At 37.4% G+C, this 18,981-nt stretch overlaps 1 protein-coding gene across 7 annotated transcripts in view; it reads left to right on the top strand.

The window, feature by feature from the left end:
- Nucleotides 1–18,981, top strand: part of IL1RAP (interleukin 1 receptor accessory protein) — a 134,330-nt gene that overhangs the window by 83,420 nt on the left and 31,929 nt on the right. For all 7 annotated transcript variants that reach the window (XR_014301726.1, XR_014301727.1, XR_014301728.1 and 4 more), the window contains exons 3-5: nucleotides 1,142–1,427; nucleotides 5,100–5,286; nucleotides 17,068–17,233. Coding sequence is in view for 4 of the 7 variants with exons in the window: in XM_082694772.1 (XP_082550898.1) it covers nucleotides 1,142–1,427; nucleotides 5,100–5,286; nucleotides 17,068–17,233 (639 nt within the window). In the remaining 3 variants the exon portion in view is untranslated. The remainder of the gene's footprint in view (nucleotides 1–1,141; nucleotides 1,428–5,099; nucleotides 5,287–17,067; nucleotides 17,234–18,981) is intronic.

An 18,981-nucleotide genomic window follows, 5' to 3' on the forward strand; every position in this document is an offset into this window, starting at 1 on the left:
GCTCTAGGAGACAGGATGAAAGCCATGGTGTATAAATAGACGAAAAACAAAACAAAGCAAAGTATTTAAATGGGCCGAACTGGTTACAGTTTGTCAATTTTGATGTTGTTACTAGCTTTTCTCCTGCTCTTGCTCTTTCTTGGGGTTAAATCTTGAAAAAATTATTTTGGTTTTAGTGGAGTTTCAGAAAGGAGTGAAAGTGGTTGTATATATTCCATCTAACGTTATGTATCTGAAAAACTGTGGTTGTAATATCCTATAAACCGAATGAACTGATTCTGCAACTTCATATCTTTAATGAAAATGTATTTGAAGAATCTGGTAAGATAGATGTTTTATTTAAAAAATTACTATCACGTTTGTATTGGTGTGAACAACATTTTGATCTTTCCAATTCTTTCTTTGTATATTGGATTGTAAAAGGTGTTTCTTGTTAAAGGCATAGGAATTATAAATAATAGTAATTTGTTGAGTCTCAGAAAAGCCAGTTTGTTAAATTTCTCAGAGATCTATTACTTACGTAGGGATTTATTGCTTACAAATCCTTCTGCAAGTCATAAAGCTTCAAATTCTTTGCTTTTATCAAAATTAAATTTCCAAAAATTTAATTGTTCTCTCCATTATCTGCTGCCACAAAAATGTTGTCTTAATATGCAACCATAAACTTTAATGACAAACTTCATTTTATTTATTACATATATAGTTTTGCTCCTGAGACTATGATGTAGATAGATATCTTTGTCTGGGCAGATCTAGCCCCCAAATCAGGAGACCTGGGAAGAACCGAGAGTCTTGGAGGGTTATCTTTTCAGTTACAATTTTCTCCTCAGAACCTCCTCTGTCTCCAGAGGGCGAAAGAGCACATGATTTCTTTTTCAGGTGAGATTCTCCCCCATACCTTATGGGGCACGACAAGCTCAAGTTATCAGATCAAGTCATTATCCAAGAGGTAATGAAAAGATGCTAAAGGAAGATACAGAAATCATTTCTTCATCCCACAGTGCCCGTTCCACGCAATTATTACAGAGAGGTTACTGAACATCACCAGACAGAGGGGTTCCTGGAAAAGATTGGGTGTCCTGAGAAGGCCTTTAACATGAGGTGACTCACTAGCCCTTTCTTTCCTTTTTGATCGTTCCAGAACGCTGTGATGACTGGGGACTAGATACCATGAGGCAGATCCAAGTGTTTGAAGATGAGCCAGCTCGCCTCAAGTGCCCACTCTTTGAACACTTCTTGAAATACAACTACAGCACAGCCCACTCAGCTGGCCTGACTCTGATCTGGTATTGGACGAGGCAGGACCGGGACCTGGAGGAGCCAATTAACTTCCGTCTCCCTGACAACCGCATTAGTAAGGAGAAAGATGTGCTCTGGTTCCGACCCACCCTCCTCAACGACACCGGCAACTACACCTGCATGCTAAGGTAGCCTGATTCTTGGTGGGGACTTTCTCTTTTCCCTTTCGTTCCTCGGCTTTTCTCTGGAGGATGCATCTGCTATGAAGCTATGGCAGGGAAGGAAACATCTAGAAAGAGTTACACCTCACCTCAGTGGATTAGCAGATGTTGCCCAAGAGGTGTGCAGAGAAAACGGTTGCACTCTTGAGCTCTTTCTCCATAACTAGTTCCTTTTCAAACCCTGACATATATCAAGATTATCTAATGATGGAGCCTTGTTTATTTTTTTCCTTTTCCCTGATATTAGAACCTGCCTGCATTTCTGCCTCACCGGAAAGTATCTATTTCCCTACACAATGAGCACAGTAGAGAGCAGAACCCATTCATTTCTGTTGTTCTTGGCATCTTCCGATGTCCCTGATACAGAAGAAAGCCTTAGGATGCCTTATGGAAGAAGAATATTTGGGAGATATCAAATGTATTTAGAATAATGCCTTTCAAACTTTTTCACCAAAATTGCCTTTTAAAGCAAATAAACACCATATCACTGGGAATCTAAGAATATAATCCAAAGAACCCCACAAATACTGCAAAATTTCTTTCAAATCCACTTTGTTGAATCTTGAAAATTCATATAGATTTTGCATTTTAAACCATAATATACCTATTCTTCTATTACCACAGATTAATACTGTTTTTGCTCTGAAAATAAATGAATAAATAAATAAATAAGCTTTTAAAAACTGAGCCCTGGGGCCCCTGAGTGGCTTAGTGGGTTAGCCCTCTGCCTTCAGCTCGGGTCATGATCTCAGAGTCCTGGGTTCAAGCCCCACATCGGGCTCTCTGCTTAGCAGAGAGCCTGCTTCCCCCAACCTCTGCCTGCCTCTCTGTCTACTTGTGCTCTCTCTTTCTCTCTGTCAAATAAATAAATAAAATCTTTAAAAGGAAAAACAACAACAACAACAACTGAGGCCCCTCTAAAGAATAGTCATTTTTAAGGCTTGGATCTTTGGCTGTTCTTTTCCCAAGGTCCCCTTTTAGCTTCCAAGACTTACTTTGTCTTTTAAATTCCCATCTGGTTTGTGGATTATGGTTTGTTTTTGTTTTTGTTTTGTTTTTATACAGTTTCCTACTGTTTAATAGGTGCAGTATGCACCTATTAGTTTGCTAGGGCTACTAAAACAAAATACCACAGAAAAGTGGCTTAAATACCAGAAATTTGTGTTCTTGCAGTCCTGGAGGCTAGAATTCCAAGATCAAGGTGTTGGCAGGGTTGGTCTCATTTCTCTCTTTGGTTTGTGGACCACCATCTTCTTTCCATCTCTTCACATGATCTACCCCCTGCATCATCTCTGTCCTATTCTCCTCTTCTTATAAGCATATCAATCATATTGGATTAGGGCCCACCATACTCATTTTACCTTAATCCCCTCTTTCAAGACTTGTCTCCAAATATGGTCACATTCTGAATTACTGGAGGTTAAGTATTCAACATATGAATTTGGGGAACACAATTCGGCCCATAACAATAGGGCTGAATGATGAAACGATACAACAGCATAGAATAACACAAGAATAGATAGTCCCACACGGTCTTCTGAATGTCCTTTGTCTCTTATGGATATTGACCATTTTCTGATAGAGAAATGTGACTACATTTTGATGTATTTAAGCCAAGCTGTGTTACGATTAAGTGAAAAAGGACTTCTCTGTCACAGAATGCATTTTCATTATTGTGGCCTTGGGAGTCCCTTGGAACCTCTGAAGGCCCTTTTGAGGATCTCACCTGATTCTTTAGTTTTATTGGAATGAACTCTAGACTAGTTTGTAGGCTTCCAAAGAGCACTGTCCACTCTTTATGCCCAAGACAGCTTTGTAGGAGAAGTTAAGACAGATTATAGTGGAAAGAGCATGGGAGGAAAGACACAGAAACCAGGCTGGCATCCCAGCCCTTATGCTACTCAGCTGGTGACCTGAGGCACGTCACTCTGTGTCTGAGAGCTTTGGCATCTGTATCCACCCAATGAGAAAAGCAGCCTAAAATCTCCTTTCCATCTTTGGAAATTGTTAATCTGTTACAGGTGGACATCAGAAATAGCTGGGAAAGCGTCATCAGTAGCTTTCTGGATGACCTTGTTCTCTTCTCTGCATTTTAGTGTTTTATTAACTCTATTTCTGTTTCCTACTTATCTAGAGCTCTTCCTCAAACTTTTCTAACCTTTACATTATGGGAGCAGCATGGTTGTTAAAGCCTGAGTATTCCTTTAGTGTGATTTATCAATTTCCAGATGGCCATCTCTTCAGTTTACCTGTCTGCTTATCTTCTCTGTCCCTAAAGAAAATCTAGAAGTGAACTTGTCTTGTGGAGATACCAGAAGCTTCCCACAGTCCTGAGGCGATTCCTAAGTGGAGAATGTCCTTGAACTGACCCATGTAAAATCAAAGGCCTGATGTCTTAGAGCCATAATTTAAGATTCATCCTCCAGGATTGTACCACTTATATTCTTGTTTCAATATTCCTCTGAGGATAACATCAGATTTTACTTTAGAAACCAGAAAAATCAGGCCTACCACTGTTCATTATTTTTTTTAAGTCAGAGAATATATCTTATGAAGCTGAAAATTACCCCCTGTATAATGTCCACCTATAGAATACTTCTTCCACCTGGTAGACCTTTTGCTATTTTTAGGTGGTGATTATAGCTGCCACTGTCCCTTCTCACCTTATTATCATTGTCATAAGTCATCTTTAAACATCTCTTCCTCCCATCCTGCGAGGGAAATGCATCCCCCATTTCACTGTATTTAACCTCAATTAATTACTTAATGAATATCTATATGTATTTGGCACTTTGAATTGAAATCACAAAAAAGGGTAAGCAGTGAATGACCCATTTACCCATAACCCTAAGAAATCAGTTATTTTTATTATCTGTGTTCTCTTTATTGTTTTCCTGTGCACAGACGCATGTTTTACATCCATTCCATTTATTTTTGAAACATTTAGTTAGTGCCTACTGAAAGTTTAGACACTGTACTACATGCAAAGAACAAAAGAAGATACATGTGACCATGCCCTTGTTTGGACTATGAAGTCAATCAAGGAAATGTCTGAGGTACTCCGAGAATGAGAACCCTAATTTAGAAATGGGGTGCATGGAGGGTGACATGGAAAGCCTCCATATGTAAGGTGGACTAATGTCTTAGGGCCATAAATTAAGATTCATCCTCCAGGATTGTACCACTTGTATTCTTGTTTCAATATTCCTCTGAGGATAACATCTAGATTTTACTTTAGAAACCAGAAAAATCAATCCTACCACTGCCATTATTTTTTTTTTTTAAGTCAGAGAATATATCTTATGAGGCTGAAAATTATCCCCTGTATAAGGGAGGAGAAGAGCCCCTAGGCAGACTAAATGACCTGTGTGGACATTCAAATGTAAATGCAATTGCCCAGTCAACCTAAAATGTAAATATTTTAATATATCAACAGTAGCTAATTGTGTCTGTTTTTTATTTTGTGACCTCAAATTGGTAGAGGAAATACCTCCATAATGCACTTAATTTCTATGTGAACTCACATATAAATGAAATCTCAATGTGCAGCATTATTTCACTTAGCTCATTTTCATGTGATTGCTGCATCAAATCCAATGCAAAGGCAATTGCCCATTTATTGGCTATTTCTCTTTTCAGGAACACCACATACTGCAGCAAAGTTGCATTTCCTCTGGAAGTGGTTCAGAAAGACAGCTGCTTCAATTCCTCCATGAAACTCCCACTGCATAAGCTGTATATAGAGTATGGTGTTCAGAAGATCACATGTCCAAATGTAGATGGGTTCTTTCCTTCCACTGTCAAACCAACCATCACTTGGTACATGGTAAGCAAACTCAGGAGCATCTTACGCTCTCTAAAATGGCAATGTCTGTCCTTGACTCTTCAGTTAATGTTGAAACTGAGATTTCTCTCGTCAGATTTTTTATTTCTTCCTTAATAATTTATTCAAATCTTTTACCACGTCTTTACTTTGTGCCATTTTTATTTATCTGTGCTCCATTTTGAGGAAGTGGTGAAAAATGCTTTGTCTCAACTCACCATTTCCTAAATTACATTCACTGGACAACTAGAACTACCATATTTCTATTAACTCCCTGTGAGATACCATTTGAGAAATGCCTGCTTGCTCTTTTCACTGCTAAGTGAGGTCAGAAGCTGCTCGCTCATCTGGTGAATGTCAGCTCCTTGATTAGTCAGCACTGTATTCTACTATCTGTGTGTGTTCTCATGTTTATCCTCATTTGTGGGCACAGCCCATCTGTGGTCTCTTCCACATCTGAAAGACTTGGCAAGTATTTAGTCAAAAATGAAGATGTTGGAAGATGGCACTTGTGGCAGCAGCCTTATTATTATTTTTTTTAATCTCCTCACATACCCACATATGCCAAAGCTAAAAACTACTGGACAACATTTAGAACAAACTCAGGGATGAGTTAGCCACAAGAATCACTTTCGATGACATAAGTGAAACAAACCACATATAGAATCCGTGTCTAGGGAAGAGGGGCAGATGGAAATCATGTGGTCCCTGCTAGACTGGAGAACAAGGAACCAGCGATCCTTACCGTAAAGTATGGTGGGCCAGTTTGAGAACAAGAGTTGAAGTTAGGAAGAGTTTTACTCTCTAACAGAGAATGAGTCCAAGAGGCCCATAGTAAGAGGTTCTGAAGCAGCAGACTCAACAAATCTCAAGATCGTAGTTTGGAAGAGGGAGCTCTGTGAAGTTAGAAAATCCTGCCAAATTCAAAAGCCCAGAAATAAAACACATTTAACATAAAAATTAATAACAAAAAGAGCCAGGATAGGGGTGTCTGGAGGGCTCAGGTCTTGATCTCGGGGTTCTGAGATCGAGCCCCATGTCGGGCTCCACGCTCCGTATAGAGTCTGCTTCAGATTCTCTTTCTCCCTCTTCCCCTCTCCCTGCTCACATGTGCTCTCTTTCTCTAAACAGATAAAAATAAAACTTTTAAATAAAAGAACCAAGGTAAAATCCCGTTCAAACTTGAGAAGAAAAAGGAGAATATGAAGCAGAATAATATTTCTACCAAAACAAAAGAAGCATGCCAGAGGAATATAATGTGACTTACTAGTTAAAAAATGAGCTAAAAGATATTAAGAAATGAGATGTAAAATAATAACATAGATCAATAAGAATTAGAAACATCCAAAATTAGAAAGTTAGGAAGATGGAAATAAGTCATTCAGAAAGGAAGCTAAAACTAAGAGGGACATAGCAGCAAATGAACATGATAGATAATGCCTTGAGATGAACAGAAAGTAGAAAGGAGAAGGAATTTAAAATTAAAGATAAATGATGAATAAAAATAGGAAGGTTAGAATGGATATACCAGTAACACATAAAGTAGACTGTAGACAATGAGTATTGCCAGAGATAAAGAGGACTTTTCAGAATAATAAAAGGGTCAATTCATCAGGAAGTCATAAAAATAGTACAAGTATATGTGCCTCACAGCAGTGTGTCTGACTGCATGAAGCAAAAGTTGACAGATTTAAAAGAAGAAATAGGCAATTCATAATCATAGTTTAAAATGTTAGCATCTAATGGTTTAAGTCATTAATGAAATGACTTAGGAGCCAACTTTAAGAGTTTTCCATTGGCCAATAATGGAACAATTTGAGCTTCAGTAAGGTTATTAATCACAATGGGTTGAATCTTATGAATTAAATTTAAATCCATAAGTTCATAATGATATTTTTAAATAATTGGTCACATTTAGTGGATGATAGGAAATCAATTTGTTATCTTGAAAACGAATAAAGGGAAAAAATCAGCTATTTATTCTTCTTTTCCTGTAAGAAATGTGCACTGAGTAATGAAATAGTGCAGAGAAATGTGTTTTTATAAAAGTATATAATCATTTGCAGCCCCTAATGAACTAATAAATCTGAGCATGAAGCATCAGTGACTGATACCATCATAAGAAAGGGAATAGCTAGACATACTCCTTCTTATGAAAGAATAAAATGTCACTTATAATTGTGCCAAATGGATTAAACCTGAGTCTGAAAAAAAAACAAAACAAAACAAAAACAAAACCCAAAACACCCTTTAGATCCTATTGCCATTTTGCAGGATATAGAGAGAACAGAGGAATGTATTGATCTATACCGATCTATACCATGAGTTTGCAGTTAGCAAAATCCAGACTGGAAAATTCTATAGGCCAAATGTTCTGGATTATTCAACCGATAAATTACAAGGAAAAGAAAGGCATGATGTGGGAATGTGTAGGTTTTGAGACACGTAAGACACATTTAACATTGGATGAAACTATAGTGTCTAAGGATGGGCATGTAGGTGATAAAATTATAAATGAAAAATAAGAAATTGATTTTACCATGAAAGTGTAAATAGTGGCTACTTTGACGGGGGAGGAAAAGAGCTGTGATTGACATGGGGCATGTGGAAGGCCTTCAGGGGTGACTAATAACAATCTATTCTGGACCCGCGTGGTGCTTACAAAGTATTTGCTTTATAATAATACATGAACTTGTACATACATTTGAGTGATTTTTGTATATATTTTATGCTAAAGTAAAATGATTAAGAGACAGGGAGGGAAGGAAGAAGAAAGAAAATGAAAGAGAGATAGAAAGACTGACTTAAGATACATAACAACTAGTTGCAATGTATGGACCTTAATTAGATTGTGTTTTCTTCACACAAGCTAATAGAGCAAGTTATGAGAAAACCAGGGAACTCTGAAAACAGAATATTGATAATACAATGAGTTGTCACTTTTTAAATTGTTATAATAATACTATAGTTATGCTTGCCAAAGACAAGGTCTTGTCATTTGGAGAAATACATAAAAATCTTTACAAGTGAAATTATATAATGTCTGTGATTTGCTTCACAATAATCTTGGGTGGGTGCAGTGAGTGGGTGTAGATGAAATAAGACATAGGTTGAATTTATACTTTTGAGGCTAGGTACAGGTACAGTTGATCATTGTATATTCTACGATCATAATGTTCGATAGCAGACAGCATAAAAAATGATTAAAAGAATAATATTAACAATTTTACATTAATAAATATAATGCATTTTCCAATTTAAAAAAAAATATTCTTCTTTACCTGCAATTGAGTTCTCTCATCTCTAACCCTGTTCACTTTTCCTATACTTTGAATACTCAATGGTCTGAAAAAAATTAATTTTATTTCCTTATATATTCTATTTTTTTTCCCTTTTTCTTGATGCATACCTAACTGGAAAGCCCCCTCTTCTTTCTTTAGAATAGTTCAAATTCTACCACCTTTATGGAATGTTCTCTCTTCTTTCCAGCTAGAAATATTTTTTTCCCTAATATAATTCCAAAGCAACTTATTTATGCCTATCTCCATGTCACTTTTCACTTTCTTTTTTGTTTCACTGTCATCCATGTATACATTCAACAGCTGTTGAAGATCAATTGTATTCAGTGCAATATGTCAGGGGTTTGGGGGAACACAGTGATGAATAAGATATATGTCCTACCCTGCATAGTTCCAAAAAGATCCTACACTTTAATTCAGACAAGTTTATAAATAAGAATTCTTACTCTTATTAAAAAGTGGAATTCTAATTTCCGTATGAGTACCAAAGAGAATTAATTGTTGGTTCTAAGAAGAGGGAGAAATGTACATGTATGTATCCTGTGAGATTGACTATTTCTTGAGGTTGAAGTTATGACTTTCCCATCTCTATGTCCTCAAAGATTTCTAGATTTTTTTTTTTGTTTTTGTTTTTCTGGTTGGATGAATGTTGGTGCTATTAACCAAGGTATGGACAGCAGAGAAGGAGTGGTTTAGGGGCAATGAGATATCTGTGAGATCTCTAGGGAGCAGCAACCTATAGGTCGTGGTTACATGTATATGGGTCTGGAGAGTAGAAGAAAAATCAAAACTGGAGATAAAGAATTGGATACATCTCTGTGATAGTTGAACCCTTTAAGAAAAAGACAAAATGCAAAATAAAATCATAAAGGATAAGGGCTAAAGTCAAAATCTGGAGAGAATGTTCATAGGGTGAATGAAGACAAGAAACATAGAAAAATCAAGAAAAAAAGTCATAGCAGTGAAAATGCAATGGCACATCCCCAACAATGTTCAGGTGACTAAGAGGACAACCAGTAACAAGACATCCTTCCTATTCTCTGATTCTGGAAAGGTTGTTATTGATGTGCTGCTTTTTTATTTCTCCATCCTTGAGTAATCAACTGATACCTTTAATCCTGAGAGTTCTGCAGTCTTGGGAACAAAATCAGGGTTCTTGGCAGGGGGATTCTCCCATCCTTGTATAGCAGGGATGACATTGCTTTCTATTTCCTACCCTCTACAGTCACCTCCTGCATCTGCATGGGTATCCTGGCTCTCTTACAGTAGTTCTCTGTCCATTGTTATCAGCTGAATTCCCTACCTTGACATTGGAGAAATAGTTTCTTTTAGTAATAACTGCGAGAGTTAAGACACATTAATCAGTTCCGGCAAATTTGTTTTTCTGTTGGCAGAGGGTGAAAACTGATGAATTGAGAAAAGGGAAAGGAAACTAACATTTCTTGCATTTTCCTAGTAAAATACCTTGTACTGGGTACCTTATATGTTATATGTAATACTCACCACATCCTTCAGAGTCGATATCATTAGGAACCAGAGGCTCAGAGAGGTAAACCGTAATAGCTAACTTTTACTGAGCACAGGAATTCTTCCAAATATTTTGATTATTTTAATTCTCTCAACATTGAGTAGGGTCTATCATTTTCTCCATTTTATTATTAAGAAGACTCAAGTACAGAGTGGTTGAGAGATTTTTCCTAGTCCCATAGCTTTAAATTATTTTATATAATTTACTGGAAACAGTCCAGCCAGTAATGGGGGAATCTGGGAACCCACTTTCGTTGGGTTCCAAAGCTAATACTCTTCAGAAATGACACAGGGAGGGTGCTTCAATCTTTATTCTGGAGTGTGAGGCGCTTTGAAGGACAGAGCCAGCTTTGCACACAGGCTAGGTCACAAGGGAGACTGGGGGCCATAAGAGAACCAGTGGCTCGATCACCCATGGAAGTCAGAAGGGGCTCAGAAAACTGGGATTGGTGGGAACAGAAAATCAGAAGTTTCTCTTTAAGAATTGCAGGAGAAATGGGATGGGCTTGAATTTTTCTTCTCTGCATGTCTTCTGTCCTGCTGTTTTCTACATGGCCAAGAGTTCTTCAGTCTGGGCCAGAATTCATAGTCCCTAGTTCGACAATCCTCTGAGTTAAATTGATGTTCTGTAAATGTTTGTCAAATGAGCCAGGTTTTGTTACTAGCCTGGAAACCAAACCATGGTTTGGAAGTGATTTACTGAATTTCAAATAGCCAGCTTATAAAAGAACTTTTATAACACATGTATAAATTGGAGGCTGCATGTTTATTCACATAGGGTCTTCTGAATGCATAGACATAAAGACACAGGTAAGTGTGATGCCGTTGTTGTTGTTACAATTATTATTGGATTTACTCAGAGGCAAAAGCTTTAGAATATGGTGAGCCATCCTGACTTTCATACTACTGGATCATTTCTTGTTCTCATTTTTATAACTAGATATTTCAATAGTTTTCTCCAGAGGCACTTGTAAAAACAAAGGCAATTTTCCCCTTCTTACTGAGGATCAGAGGAACCACTTTAGAGGATGTGTTGGATATTACCTTGATAGCAGCTGCTGAAAAGCTCTCAGCTGCCATTTAGCAGGATAGATATCATTCCAGATCTCAATTTGCAAAAAGCTGGTTTTCCTTTTACTCAGTGTGATCATTAAAATTAGAATAATGCCTCCACCTCTAACTTTCAGTGACATGAATCGGAATTGGCCAGATATTGTTTATAAATCTCTCAGAAGGGGGCGCCTGGGTGACTCAGTGAGTTGGGCCTCTGCTTTCTGCTCCAGTCGTGGTCTCAGGGTCCTGGGATCAGGCCACACGTTGAGCTCTCTACTCAGCGGAGAGCCTGCTTCCCCGCCCCCGCCACCTCTCTGCCTGCCTCTCTGCCTACTTGTGATCTCTGTCTGTCAAATAAATAAATGGAATCTTAAAAAAAAAAAAAAAAAAAAAAAAACCTCTCAGAAAATTGAAAACCTTTGCTTTTTCGGAGATAGTACCATCTCAAACATGTCTGAAACAATGCCAAACTTGGCCTTCTTGTTGGCATGGCATGTATTTTTAGGTTAGTCCAAGGTCTATGTAATCGACTTTATTTTAAGGTGCTTGTTTCAATCTGATCGACATCTTAGTTTGGTTATCTCTTTCCTTTCTCTGTAGTCCCAATGTAGTGATTTTTAACCTTTGGTATAAAGGAAGTATGTATCATACTTTCTTTCCAAGCCATACATGTTGAATTATTTGTATGCATATGTACACATAGCATTTTATGTATAGTCTCTGGACTTCTGAGGATTAAGGTCCATCCTTTAAACTTGAACCCCATTCAAGCATCTGAGAAATCTTGAAGCTGACTTAGGCTGAATGAATCACCCACTCTGTATTGTGAAAGCACTCAAGATATACCTCATCTTTGTTACTGTAATGATTGCATTTCTCTCTTCTGTACTGGGTAGTGACCTCTTTCTAACCCTTGAATAACAAGCACACAGCCCAAAACAAGGCCAATATTCTTTGTATTTAAGAACTGATTCAATAATTGAATGAATTGGACTGGATTGGAAAATTACATGAGAATAAGGTTCATTTCTGTTTTTACTGTCTGCGGTATGCCCAGCTCCTTACACAGTACCTGTCACATGGGAGGGATTTTGTTAAGTGTTTGTTGTGTAAACACTGGATAATGGATGATGTAATTCTGAAGTTCATTGGAAGTGACTGGTGGATAGAACTCTGAGAAGACTGTGTGAACAAATAAGATGCTTTTCATAGCAACTTAATCTTGGGTGCAAAAATGTCGATAGATATTCGTAACTATTCTAATGTTATATCTCAAACTCATTTTGTATCCTCACCCGGTTTCCCTATCCATCCTACAACTGCCTCATCCCATGTATTACAATCCTTGTATTCATCTTCTTGTTATCATGTGCATACCGCTTGAACTTCCAACACCATGTCTTGTGTCTTTCCTTCTCTCATATTTCTAACCTACCACACAAATGTACTGAGCATTTCCCATGTGCTAAGTATTGGGCAAGTTGCTGCCCATGCAGGTAACAGTACTCATCCACCCCCCACATACCCCTGGGAGTTAGTTTTCTAGAGGAAGAAATAAGCATGGAAATAGATCATAAAGTTGGTTAAGGCCTAACACAGAGGGTAAAATGCTGTAAAAGTACAGGAGATTTTTTAAAATTTATTTATTTATTTGTCAGGGAGCGAGAGAGAGAGAGCATAAGCCTGGGGAACTGTAGGCAGGGGGAGAAAAAGCTCTCCATTGAACAAGGATCCTGATGCAAGATTGGATCCCAAGACCCTGGGTTCAAGAGCTGAAGGCAGACTCTTCAGCAGCCGAGCCAGGCAGACATCCCATGCAGGGGATTTTTTTCACATTTTCCCCATGTCTAGGGTGTCACTTCCCCAAGTCTCCCCTCCTCCCACATAGCTGGTGATATTCTACTTGCCATTTAACAATCAGACCCACATCTTCCTCCTCCAGGAACTTTTTCTAAATGTTTTGTGTTTAATCTTTTCCCTCACTTCCTCACCCCAATATGCTTCTGATCGTATTTGTAGCAATTCTGCACTAGACCGCATGCCTCTACGTCAGGAACCATACCTTTTCCATTCTTGTGCCCTCCTACAATTCTTTAAAAGTTGTAGGTTTATTGAATGGAAATATCTGTCCTTTTTTAGTCACGACGTCCCCCCACTCACCCCCCATGCTTCAGCACGCGGTTTATTTCCTCTCAAAGATCTCAGAGTCATTTCTCGTGCTGTTCTTTACCTATATATTGCGGTAGGTTGCTATGGTTACCACTACGTATTAGAAACGTTTATCTCCTGTCGAACTTCTCTCTTTTGAATTCAAAATGAGGAACTGATTGGTCAACTAAGTGGATGACTTATTTTCTAGTCAGACGAGTGTTTGCTTCACAGTAATTTGCTTCACAGTGTTTGCTTACCAGTAATCACTTCTTGTATTTGGAAACTTTTTTTTTTTAATTCTTTGGATATCTAGATTTTTGTTCAAATCTTTTTTTCCCCCTTGATTCCAAAGAAATGATTTTGAAATCTGCAGTATTTATTTTTAGGAATACTTTATTGTGGTTAAAAACATACTGTGTGTCTCAGGTACGTGTGCCGAAGAGTCTAGAGATGCAACTGCTTGTAAGAATTAGAGTTCATCACACGTGATAGGCTAAAGTTAATGGTTATTTATAGTTCACCAATGTCCCAGATCTACCCCTGCCATGCACGTGCATGCTTAGAATGTAAAATATTTATTTTATATCCTTTTCCAACATGCTATAGGTCTAATAACTTTGAAGTGGCTTTTTTGTATTTCTTTTCTTTATACTTCTTTTGGTTAAAACTAGTTAATTTACATTTTTTGAGTGGCCAGCTTTTTCTGAATAATAGATCAGACCTGAAACTTTTCCATTAATTTTTTTGGGAATATTCCTTAATTTGAAATATTTTTTTTTTTTTCTAGACAAAGCAGCTCTTTTTTCCTCTTTGGAAAAAAGAGAAAATCTCACAAGAAAGCATACTTACACCATCGACTCACGGGCCCATTGAATACCCTTAAGCATATCCAGCCCGAATTTCAAGTTCATGCTCATGGGTTTAGTTAAGAGGAAGAAAAAAAAGAGAGCTAGCAAGAGATCAACACACAGCTATTTTGTACCATTTTCCTTGCTTGCTCTGTTTCTCTGTTCATGATAAGTCCATAAGAGTTGACCCTTTGTTTTACTCAATCCTATATTCTTAGAACCTCAAACAGTGGCCTGGTACATGGCTTATGATTCATAATCAAGGATGAATGAACTAATGAGTGAATGAATGAAAAGGCTTTGAGTTAGTGGTGTTTCTTCATATTTGTAGCACATACTATAAATCTTAAATCAAATGTGTTTAAATAGTTTTCACATAAGTGATACTTGATAAGGCAAAGAAATAAGTTTCTTTTAGTACATTCTTAAGAAGTGCTGTTGACAAGGGCAGTAGTAATTTTTAACTTCTTATCCGGAGCAGTATGTTTTCCAGTTTATCATGAATTGTGGGAATCCACCTCGTCTAAGTGATAGAGACATAGCACACTATTAACACTGGGGCTGGCCTGGGTGTGGCATATGTGCAGGGCCACAGGATAGGGTAGGAGACAGTGTCAGGTGGACTTAAAACAAGGGCCTCAAAACAGGTAGATCCAGATGTAAATTTTAGCTCTGACACTACCTAGCTCTATGACAGTGGCAATCCCTTAACCTTTCTAGGCCTTGATACCCTCATCTATAAAATGAACATAAAAGCATTCCAGACTTGCTAAGTTTGGAATAAAGGTCAGATGGGATAATGGAGTGCATGTAAATACATGTGCCCATGCAATTTTTCCAGCCCAAGGAGAGGTGTTCATTCTTAGTTAAGAAGCTAGTGTAAAACTTTTGTTCATCTGTCTGGAAAACTGAGCTTTAGCTTTGCTCTGTGTTATCTAGAATATCTCTTTATCTGTCTGTCTCATTATTTTTTTTCACCTGCAAAACTAGAGCATATTTAGTCTGATCTGTCTACTTCATGGGGATTTAAGAACAGCTAAGCTAACAAATGAGAGAAGAAAATAGCTTTGAACTGTTTAAATGAAAGGTGCCACAAAAATCAGATAGAGTTCTATAGATAGTCTAAACTCAATTTAAACCAAATCTGACATAAATTCATTAGAAGAGTACAGGTCTCTGTGGCCTTATACTTTGTGATAACCTAAGAGGATTGAAATATTTTGCTGATGTGACAAGTGTCTAGAAACACTGCTTATCAAAACAAGATAAATTGCATTCAGAAAATAACTGAGCATATAACAGCTTCCTCTTGATGATCATCTCCATGAGTCAAAAGTGTAGCGATATTCTTAAAAGACATAGTTCCTATGACAAAGGATTGCAAAATATGCCACTCAGTGTAACTGTCATATTTCAAAACACATGCTACAGGAATTGAAGTAAAAAAACCTTACATATTCAAGAATCAGAGTTACATATGTAGATACAGTAAATCTAAAGTACAAGTCAATAATAACCTTCCTGAATTTTCGAGATCTAAAGGACCTTGGGCATAACCCAGTTCATTTTTATCACAGATTAATTAATGATTTAAAAAAATTTTTTTCTAAAAGCGAATGTTCCACATGTAATTTTTGGACAGTTGATGTATTTTTTTCTTTGAGAGGAAAAACAACAAAAAATAAAACAATATAAGCCAATTAGTGAGGCTCAGAGAGCCAGAACATTTTTTTTTTAAGATTTTATTTATTTATTTGACAGGCAGAGATCACAAGTAGGCAGAGAGGCAGGCAGAGAGAGAGAAAGGGAAGCAGGCTCCCTGCTGAGCAGAGAGCCCGATGCAGGGCTCTATCCCAGGACCCTGAGACCATGACCTAAGCCGAAGGCAGAGGCTTAACCCACTGAGCTACCCAAGTGCCCCGGATCCCAGTTATGATGAGTGAGGTATTTCAATCTCCAAATTTTACAAATCAGTAGAAGTATATAAAAGCATAACTTGGAGTAGAAATAAATAACTCTTAATAAGACTTATAAAATATCTTTTCATTTTAGATTCTGAAGTCTGTAATATTGAATTGTAAAAAGAAAATGAGATAAGTAGAAGGAAATGCCAAAAATGTTTGTCAGTGACCAATAGAGAGATTCAACAGAGCCATCAAGGATGCTGAAACCAGGGGTACCTGGGTGGCTCAGTAGGTTAAGTGGCTGCCTTTGGCTCAGGTCAGGATCCCAGGGTCCTGGAATTGAGCCCTTTGTCTGGCTGGCTCCCTGTTCAGCAGGGAGTCTGCTTCTCCCTCTGCCCCTCCCCCTGTTTGTACTCTCTTTCTCTCTCTTTCAAATAAATAAATAAAACCTTAAAAAAGAGAGAGAGAAAAAACAAAATAAAACAAAACAAAACAACAACAACAAACACTGAAATCAGGCACCTAACATGAGACCTCAATTAGCAGAGTGGCTGGCTTCCCAAATTAATATAATCACTAAACAAATGTGGAAAAATTAAAAATAAGCATTTCTTAAATAGCAGCACATGAACTTCCTTAAGATGCCTAAGTTTTTTTCCAAAACTTTAACCTTGTTTAACAATTTTTTTTTGTAACCTTGTTTAGCTATTAACATGGATTTCCAAAATTCAAATATAGGATCCTGAGACAGGAAGCTTGTACTTTAGAATCCATATTTCAGTTAGAAGTCCTGTTTTCCTTTTGTAGAAAGTATAATGAAACTTCACATTTATTCTTCGCAGAAACATCATCAAAAACTCAACCAAAATAGTTTGTAAAAGATACAGCTGGCATAGATATTTGTATGTTCTGTGCAAAATTAGCTGTGTGTGTGTATATGCATTTGTATGTTTTCTGTGCATGTATTTAAATGCTGAACATCTTTTCTTTTACTTCTTCTAGGGCTGTCAGAAAATACAGAACTTTAATAATGTGGTAGCTGAAGGCCTGAACTTGAGTTTTCTCATCGCCTTGGTTTCGAACAATGGAGATTACACATGTGTTGTTACATACCCAGAAAATGGGCGTACCTTCCATCTCACTAGGACTCTGACTGTAAAGGTGGTAGGTAAGCATGATTTTTAAGTGCACACAACAAAAATGCAATAACTCTGTTTTGGCTCTTGATAGTTTATTACAAACAAGTGTGTCCATTCTATGAAGGAAGAGGTTTATCTCTTTTTGTTCCCTGCACTATCCCTAGAGCCACAGTAATTCTGCATACAGAGTAGGGATTCGATAACTGTTGGTCTACTGAATGAAAGAGGATGTGAATGAATGAAGGCAGTTTGGGGAATGAAAAGAGTGCCAGAGGTATCTGTATTCAGCTTGTACTCTTGCCATTTATTTTATTTTATTTTATTTTATTTTATTTTATTTTATTTTATTTTATAAGATTTTATTTATTTATTTGATAGAGAGAGAGATCATAAGTAGGCAGAGCAGCAGGCAGAGAGAGGGGGAGAAGCAGGCTCCCTGCTGAGCAGAGAGTCCGATGGGGCCTTGATCCCAGGACCCTGGGATCATGACCTGAGCCGAAGGCAGGGACTTAACACACTAAGCCACCCAGGTGCCCCTACCCTTGCTATTTATTAGCAATATGACTTTGATCAGGGTCTGAGTCTCCTTATTTGTACTCTGGGACTAAGAGTACTTAACAATCAGTATAGCTGAGAATATTAGAAATAATATACATATTATGTGAGTCCAGTTCCAGGCAAACAGCAGAGACTCAATGAATTAAGTAGTTAAAATTAATGTAAAAAAAAAAAGTGTTGTATTTGAATTCAATCAACTCTTCCTGTGGACTGGAATTGGGGTAGCCAAAACTGTTTGCTGGTGGTATTTATTCATTGCTTTGCACTGGTTGAGAGAACAGGGGACGAGAAATTCAGAAAGTGGAAAGACAATGTCCAGACAGAGTCAAAAGACTCCCATCAAACCCAGAAATCGAGAGAACCAGTGTCAGCATTTAGGGGAGAGCCCTAAATACCATTGTACCCATGATACTAAAAATGAGAGCGTATCAGAGTGAGAATTTTTCACACCCCATCTTTTCATAGATGGAAGCGTCAAGACCCAATAACACAAAGTAACCTGTTTAGAGATGCTCTGTGAGTTAGCGTAAGAAGTGATTTCCAGATCTCAAGTTTCTGATTCTGGTGTAGTGCTTTCTCTATTACCCTGATACCAGGTTCAGCATAATTTTTAAGGGCTCTAACATAATAGGGCAAATAAAATTCAAATTGAAAAATTTTGTAATCACCTCTCCTCTTCCTTTGCCTACTTTTGGAATAATGCTGAGCTGGGAATTAATTCAGAAGAAAAACCAGACTAAGTTTAGAACTTAACACAAATGGGCTTTGTAAGCCAAATGAATAATCTAACCTTAAATCTGTCTTGGCAATTGTTTCTGATACAGATACTTAAACACATTTGTTTTGGGGAAGTTGAGAACAGGCATGCTTGCTCACCTTGATTTATAGATAGAGAAGTTGATAGACACTGATGTGTGGTCGGGCTCTAATCCAACTTTCAAGCAACACAAGTTTGTTTTTAAAGCTGTGAAGTACTGAGTACTTACTATATACCATTAAGTATATACCATTACTTAATTTAATATGCATGACTTAATTTAATCTTTCGAATGAACCTGTGCGGTGAGTTTAATTATCCTCATTTAAGAGGTGAGGAAAATTAGCTTCTCAAAGATTAAGCAAAAAACCAGAGTTGTATGGCTAGTATATGGCCAAGTAAAGATAAGAGCCCTGGTTGTTAAATATTTGAAGCTTCTGTTCTTAAACAATACACTATAAA

This window comes from Mustela nivalis (genome assembly GCF_964662115.1).
Source record: "Mustela nivalis genome assembly, chromosome: 1".
NCBI lineage: Eukaryota > Metazoa > Chordata > Mammalia > Carnivora > Mustelidae > Mustela > Mustela nivalis.